Source organism: Cynoglossus semilaevis, chromosome 17 (genome assembly GCF_000523025.1).
Source record: "Cynoglossus semilaevis isolate Cse_v1.0 chromosome 17, Cse_v1.0, whole genome shotgun sequence".
NCBI classification, from domain to species: Eukaryota; Metazoa; Chordata; class Actinopteri; order Pleuronectiformes; family Cynoglossidae; genus Cynoglossus; species Cynoglossus semilaevis.
In genome coordinates, this window is record NC_024323.1 from 15,933,961 (window position 1) to 15,942,335 (window position 8,375).

Below are 8,375 nucleotides of genomic sequence, written 5' to 3' on the forward strand. Positions count from 1 at the left end.
TCTGAAGATGATGACGCTGCAGGAATAAGGGTCCTTTTCAGTGGTGGTTTGTTATTGGCTGGCCTGAGTCACATGGACCGACCCATGGTCCATGGTCCGACCCACAACTGGGCCCAAACAACAAGGTCCGTGCGGCAACACAAACTCACCACCGCCCTCTAGTTGTCACGAAAGATACCTGAATGAAAACTGGATCCACTTTGAGGCTCGTTTCACGGTAGGAATAAAACCTGGACTAAAAGATCGGCTCCTGATCCACGCCGCCTTAGAACGACCGGCTGCGTGATGTCATCGGCGTCCTTGTCCTCCTGTGCACTGTGTGTGTACGTGTGTGTGTGTGTGTGTGTTCATGCACTGAGACGACAGACGAGGGGCGAGGTAGAATCTGTCAGTTTCAGGCAGGGGGGAGGGAGGGGGTGAGGGAGGGGTGAGGGAGGGGGGTGGTGGGACTGAAGGAGGACGTGACATCACCTCCCACCACCACCTTTAACATCACAGTGAGGAGGCGGGACTTACAGTGTGTTTAGCAGTAGAGGGCGCCAGAGAAACAGGAAGTGAGTCCAGTGGTTACTGACGTGGAGCAAGAAAAAAAACAAACAAAAAACTGAGGTAATAGATTTAAAAAAAAAAGATGAGTGTGAGTGAGGTAATTAAAGTAAGAGGTATGTGTTGGAGAGGTATTCTAGAAGTAGTACTACAATACTACAGTATTTTCTTATCACTCTCTACGTTAGTCATTTTAAATTCTACGTTTTTGTTTTGTTTTATGGTAAAAAGTTTGTAAATTTGATACATTTTAGTTTTTCTGAGTTCAGGGGGAGAACAGGGGGGAGGACAGGGGGGAGAACAGGGGGAGAACAGGGGGGAGGACAGGGGGGAGAACAGGGGGAGGACAGGGGGGAGAACAGGGGGGAGGACAGGGGGGAGAACAGGGGGAGGACAGGGGGGAGAACAGGGGGAGGACAGGGGGGAGAACAGGGGGAGGACAGGGGGGAGAACAGGGGGAGGACAGGGGGGAGAACAGGGGGGAGGACAGGGGGGAGAACAGGGGGGAGGACAGGGGGGAGAACAGGGGGGAGGACAGGGGGGAGAACAGGGGGAGGACAGGGGGGAGAACAGGGGGAGAACAGGGGGAGAACAGGGGGAGAACAGGGGGGAGGACAGGGGGGAGAACAGGGGGAGGACAGGGGGGAGAACAGGGGGAGGACAGGGGGGAGAACAGGGGGAGGACAGGGGGGAGAACAGGGGGAGGACAGGGGGGAGAACAGGGGGAGGACAGGGGGGAGAACAGGGGGAGGACAGGGGGGAGAACAGGGGGGAGTAGAGCCGTCCCTGCACTGATGGTTCCAGTTCTAAACAGTACCAGAGGTAGAACTGTTGGACCAGCACAAAAACTGGAATTCATTTGTTTAAGCTTTGAAATAGTTTCTTAGTTCAGTTGTTGTTGTTGTGGTTGTTGTGGTTGTGGTTGTTGTTGCTGTTGTTGTTGTTGTGGTTGTTGTTGTTGTGGTTGTTGTTGTTGTGGTTGTTGTTGTTGTGGTTGTTGTTGTTGTTGTTGTGGTTGTTGTGGTTGTTGTGGTTGTGGTTGTTGTTGCTGTTGTTGTTGTTGTGGTTGTTGTTGTTGTGGTTGTTGTTGTTGTTTGATCTTTTATGTCATTTTTCCTGTGATTTTTATTGATCCAATTCTGAACTGATAATATTTCTGATGATGTCATCAACACACAGCTGCATGCTGGGAATTACGTCAGTGATGAATGAGTCATCGTTTCTCATCAACGACGGCCGTGAGTTTCACACACACACACACACACACACACACACTGTGATCATGTGTGTGTGTGACTGAGAAACAGTTCCTAAAATAAAAAAATACAAAAAACATTAAAAAAATATGAGGTAAAAAGTGTGTGTGTGTGTGTGTGTGTGTGTGTGTGTGTGTGTGTGGCTGAGACAGAGAGAGAGAGAGGTCAGTACGTGGGGGGGGGTAGGTTGACAGACACTCAGGGTCTGGACGACTGAGTCTGTCGAGTCCCAGAGTGTGTGTGTGTGTGTGTGTGTGTGTGTGTGTGAACCACTGTGTTGCATAAAGATGTTCTGAACTTTTATGGCACTACGTTTGGATTTTTTGGAACTTTGTTTTGACTTTCTCTCAGAGACGCAGCAGATCCAGACTGGTGGTCAGTGTTTCCTGTTTCCTGTTTCCTGTTTCCTGTTTCCTGGTTTTCCTGGTTTCCCTGTTTAGGTTTTGCTGGTGGCAGGAGGTGAGTTTGTAGATTTATAAAAAAACCACAGTGGAGGACTCACTGAAGAAAAATCCAGTTTTTTTCGTTCTCCTTTTGAACCACGCCTCCTCTTCCTGTGTGTGTGTGTGTGTGGTGGTTTGGTGGGTGTTCACGCCTGCTGGTGCTCGAAGCCCTCAAGGAAGGGCGGGGGAAACAGTTCACTGGGACACTCCACCTTCATGTGGAGGAAGCGGCTGGCGTGACACGCCCCGATCATGCGCAGGTCGGTCACCTTCATCAGGAGTTTGGGCCAGAAGTGTCGGATGTTGTGCTTGCGGTAGTTGATGTAGTGCTCGAAGGCCAGCAGGTAGGCTTCCTGGCACTGCTCGATCTTCTCCACGCTGGTCAGCCCGCAGCGGTCTAGGTGGGACATGAGGAGAGAAAGAAATGTGGGCTGCGTTTCTGCAAATCGTCTCCATCATCGGCTCCACGGGTTTATGGACGGTTGGAGTTTTTTTTAACCGACGTGAATTCACGCTGCGTGGTTCAATCCCTGGTCTACAGCACCCAACGTTTCTCGTCATTTTAAAAACTGCGGTCCAAAACGGAGGTCAAAGAATTCCAGAAGGCTCTTACCTGAGCTCATGAGAAGCACCGCCTGCAACAGCGCCACCTCCGTGTCATCCAGATTAAACTGAGCCAGACTCTTGCCCAAATCAAAGATGGCGTCCGACACCACTCCCAGCCCGCCGTTCTTCAGCTGCTCACGTTTAACCGCCATCTCGCCGCTCAGCGTCAGCGTCTCGCTGTCTGGGTCGTAGCGTACGGCGGCGCGCAGCGACATGATCTCCATGCAGCAGCCCTTCAGGAGGATGATCTGGTCTTCACACGGCAGCTGAGGAAACACAGCGCCACCAGGAGTCAATGAAAGGATATTAAATAATGACCTTGTTCGTCCTGTCCCGAACGCTCACCTCCGAGAACATCGGCAGCTTCTTGGCAAAGTCGACCACGCGCGTGATGGCAGGCGTCATGATCTTCGTGAACTCGCTGAAGGCTTCCAGGTCCACTTTGTCTCCGTCGGAGGTGGGCGCCATCGGACCCTGGCCGATATCATCAGGCTGAGGACGAACAGGAAGTAGAACTTCATTCATCTACTGGGTCACATGGAGGACGTTCACACTCGTTCACACTCGTTCACACTCATATTCACATTAACTAAGTACCCCAGAATACTGGGGTAAATCCAACCTGTTGTAACGACCTGTGTTAATGAAGCCTCGTTAAAGCCTTTGTTTCTGTGATGTCACTGTTTCAACAACAAAACTTTTCTTCTTGGAAATTAAAAGTTTTTTGGTTTTTTTCCCGTTACATCGTCACCTTTGAAGTTCTGGGCAGAACGAAACCCAAAAAATAATGAGACACATGAAAGACGGAACGTTCCAGTCAAACGAACGACCAACGTCAACCTGGCAGGTTTCACAAGTCGTTCATTAAAGGAGGAGAAAACTCCGAGGATTTCCTCCTGAAACAACTCCCCCTGCAGGACAAGTGAAAAAGTCAAACAGATAAAAACGTACCATGAATTTGCGTTTCTGTTTCCAGCTGGATCCCTGGGCGTTGGTGTTCCGGTGAGCCTCCGTCGCCAACCGGATCAACTCCCACTCTGCCGTGTCGGGCTCCGGCCTGGTCTTCAGAGTCCGGACGATTTCCTCCTTCTTCCTCTTCTCTCTGTTGGACTCAATGAGGCGCCGTTTGGCCACTCGCTTCGTCTCGTCCAGCACCACTGACGGAGAGAAGACGAGCCGATGGTTAGCCCAATAAACCAGTTAACCACCTCAACCAGTTAACCACCTCAACCAGTTAACTATCTGAACCTGGCCAGATACGATACATATCACGATACAATATATTTCGGTACATTGCGATACTACAGGTGCGACGATGTAGTGAGTTTTTTTAGACACGTTTGACAAAGTCGACATCGCGGCGGTGAAGCGGTGACTCACGGTCCATGGCCATGCCCACAGAGATGCACTTCTTGAAGCGGCACAGCTGACACTGGTTGCGGGTGATCTTGTCGATGATGCAGCAGCCTTCGTATTTACAGGAGTAGGACGGGTGGAGGTTCTTCTGGATGGTTCTGCGGAAGAATCCCTGAGGACCAAAAATCAAACGAAGAAAGGTCACGTACGCTGACGTTTAAAGAAGCTAAAATATCACGACGTGAACGTGGAAACACGACACGACTGATCTGTGACGACCGTCAGGAAACCTCGTCTCCTGGGGAGAGACGCCGTGTTTGGACGCCAACCATCAGATAATCAGTCCCTGCTGCCGTGAAGGCACTTCCTGCCACGTCAGTGTGAACCCCCCCCCCACCACCACCACCACTGACCTGCCCCCCAGGGGAGCTGCTCTACTCATGACTAATTATAATTATAATAATTATTATTATTATTATTATTTGAACTCTTGTGTTCTGCTGTGACAGACTGCCCAGTAGGAGGCGCCAAGTATGGACTACTGTTCTCCGCTAACCGCTACGCTACAGAACAACCATTATAAAGTACATTGAAGTCTGGCGTCTGTGTGACACCGTGTGGCGTGCGGTGCGTGGGCGGTGGGCGTGGCTAACCTTGCAGCCCTCACAGGTGATGCAGCGGTAGTGGTAGCCCGTGGCCTTGTCCCCACACACCACACACGGCTCGTCCTTCTCCAGGTAGCTGGGGATGTACCCTGGAACAGAGATGCTAAGAGCTATAGGAGAGGAGGAGGTCGAGGAGGTCGAGGAGGTCGAGGAGGTCGAGGAGGTCGAGGAGGTCGAGGAGGTCGAGGAGGTCGAGGAGGACAGACAGGGACGGAATGAGAGACAGGTGAACAACCAGGGCGAGCGAAGACGGTGCAGGACAGGAAGTGGTTTGTTATAAATAAGTGAATGAGGAGATGAGGGAGTGTAATGAGTCTCCTGTGAACCCCACGTCTATGATCCAGAACAGGTTCTAATCTGAGCGTCTTTGAGTCGATGACTTTAATTTGTAATAAAAATATTTCTCATTTTTCACTGGTTCAAAATTTGACTGGAAAAACATCTGTGACCCTGGGTCACTGTCTGGTGTTCTGAGTGTGTGTGTGTGTGTGTGTGTCCTGATGGCTGCTAGTCTTTCAGGATGAGCCACCTGGTGGCCCCCTGGTGGTCACCTGGGGGGGGGGGGGGGGGGGGGGGGGGGCGCTGCAGACAAATGGACTCGACTGAACAAATCCTCCAAACTCATCAGGAGACGGAACACGACCAAAGAACAACCTGCTCTGAACTCTATTCCCTGGTTTGAGTCTGAGGTGAAGATCTTACCAGACATGCTCTTCACCGAACACTGGGAGAGGGGGGGGATGATGGAGAGAGACAGAGATAATTGAATAAAGTGAGCAGTTTTCCAGTTTTCCAGTTTTCCAGTGCTTTCAGCCTGGACTCAGCTCAGGTTCTAGACGTTTCTCATCCTCCTACTGTCCTGGTCATGTGGGGTCGTTGGAGTTACCCCCCCACCCAGAGGACGGGGAGGGGGAGGAGCCACCGCAGGGCCAACCACTCACATGACCGCATGGATAAAGACCTGGAAACTGATGAAGGTGAGAGGAGAAACATCTTCAACCTGAGGGCAGTCCAGTTTGACCTTATGACCTGGAGAAGATCCACAAATAAATAAACTCAGACATTTGGTTTTACATCTGCCCCCTGTTGGTCAGATGAGAAAAAAACAGATTTACATTTGACATAAAATGTAGTTCTCAAAATACAACAGACATCACCCCCCCCCACCACCACCACCACCACCACCATGAACACCCAGGAGCAGCTTCTACTGTGAAGAACTGTATCAACACAAAGATCCACAGTTTAGGGTGAAGTCAAATCCTGAAGAATCATGGGTAAAAAACACACCATTTCCTGTTAATTTAATTCAAAACATCAGAGAAGACCAGCAGAAAACACACACACACACACACACACACACCGACCTGTTGATGTAGTACGGCTGTAAAATATGCATGGTGCTCCTTCCCTGAGGACTAACAGGAGGAGAACACAGAACCTCCGTGTGGTGGAGTCGGGTCAGTGCACGTGTCTCATTCAGACCTGATCACAGCGACTGGTCCACTCCAACACCGGCTGATCTCTGGTCAGCAGCGGCTTTCCTCTAATCCCGCAGCAGACGCTCTCTAAAACATGGCCGCCGCTCAGAAAGTCCTGATGAACGACTGTTGTTCACAGTCGACCAGCGAGGAGTGAAGAGCGAAGCAGAGGGTCTGAGATCAGCTGAGGTCCCGGAGACTCTGTCTCAGTCTGGCTGCTGGGAGGAAGGGCTACTGTCTTTATCCTCCTCACCCTCCCGCCCCCCCCGTCTCCCCTCCTCCTCCTCCTCCTCCTCCTCCTCTCTCTCCTCCCTTCTTCGCTCTAATCCAGCCTCCCTCTTGTTCTGGTGAAGTTTTGGGAGCAGGAACATCTCCTCGTCTGTGACCACGCTGACATGAAGTCAACAAAAACACGCTGACCTACTTCCTCCCTTCCTTCACTCACTCACTCTAACTCCCCCCCCCTCCTCCCTCGGTGTTACTGGTACTGTTTCCACCCCGGCCTCGGCCTCCACCTGGTTATATAACCTGCTGGAGCAGCTGAGGACACGCCGGCAGTTCATCTATTGAATTAGCGCCCCCTAATGACCTGTTTGCTCCGAGGGTAATAATTCCTAGTACACGTCAGCTACTTGTTCACACATTAATCACAGTAGAATCATTTATTAACCCTTCGTGGTGAAGTTTAAATCAAATTAAAAGAAAACTTTTTTTTCAGCTTCTTGTTTTTGTGATGCTTCCATTATATATAGGCAAAGGTCTTGACAGCGCCACCTGTAGTCTAGAAGGAAGTGAAAGTCCGTTTTTTAGTTTGAATTTTTAGTCTGATCTAGAATCTTGGAGAAAATCCTGATATTTTGACCGGTTCACAGCGCCACAGCACCACCTGGTGGACAGAGTATGTCACATATACTGTAATGTGGGTCACTAACAGTGACGTCAACGTCACCTGTTGTCATCAGATACACTGGACTGAAGTGGTACTCAGGTGCTGGTCTCCTACCCCAGCACACCTGGTACCATGGTACCATGGTACCATGGTACCACGGTGTCCATGGTACCATGGTACCTGGTACCATGGGCACCGTCCTAACTTCACTGGACTTCACAGCTCAGGGTTCATTCCTACAGCACATGATGTCCAGAGTCACATGACCGTCACAGACACATGACATCAGCCGCTGATGTCACGTGGTCATGTGTTCTTCATGTGCTCATCACTGATTGGTCGACATTCACCCAGTGAAAACATCTGTTTTTCAACAGCTGAAAACTAAATGTTACAGACGACAACATCAGATTAACCCTCGTTAGGCTGTAGGTTGACGGGGGTGGGGGTGGGGGTGGGGGCAACTGTTGACAAAGCCTACAGCACAATAATTACCTACAGTGTGGTCACATGACTGGTCACATGACTGGTCACATGACTGGATTTAACCCCTGACTCCCCCGTGACCCAGATCTGCCCAGTTCAGAATAATCCAGAACATTCTGTTTGATTAGTTTCAATCAATCAATTAGTTTGATTAGTAACATGGTTTCATTAGCACAAAGCCCCCAAACATCCACCTCCGTCCTGTGGCGCCCCCCTGTGGAAGCAGAGATGACGGAAGATGATTCTGGACTGAATTATGTAACAAACCCTCTGAGGGTCCAGACCTCAGTGATGGGGGGGGGGAGTCAGGGCATGAGGCAGCGCTCACGAAGACACGTGCCAGCTCCGTGACAGGAGCACAGACGCACAAACACAAAGTGATGATGATGATGATGATGATGATGATGTCACACCTGAGCTGTCTTCAGCTTCCTGTGTCTCCATCTGCCCTTAATCCTGCCCACTGATCTACACATCTACACCAGGGCGTCGGGGGGGGGGGTGTCTGTGGTCTTTCTTCATCTCCTGAATTCTGATCTAATCCCATCAGAGATTTTACTCTGGATCAGAACGACTCAAACTGCACAGCCCTCATCTGCCCCTCCACCAGGGCAGACCTCTTCCTGCCCCTCCACCAGGGCCGACCG

At 50.7% G+C, this 8,375-nt stretch overlaps 1 protein-coding gene across 1 annotated transcript in view; it reads right to left on the reverse strand.

The window, feature by feature from the left end:
* Nucleotides 1–1,829: 1,829 nt before the first annotated feature.
* LOC103393667 (thyroid hormone receptor alpha) overlaps nt 1,830–8,375 on the reverse strand; it is a gene marked incomplete at its 3' end in the record, with an annotated part of 6,957 nt that continues 411 nt past the window's right edge. Inside the window, 8 exon segments of the mRNA NM_001294215.1 lie at nt 1,830–1,928; nt 2,070–2,642; nt 2,859–3,117; nt 3,197–3,343; nt 3,803–4,008; nt 4,232–4,379; nt 4,861–4,982; nt 5,575–5,599. Coding sequence (NP_001281144.1) covers nt 2,392–2,642; nt 2,859–3,117; nt 3,197–3,343; nt 3,803–4,008; nt 4,232–4,379; nt 4,861–4,982; nt 5,575–5,599 — 1,158 coding nt within the window.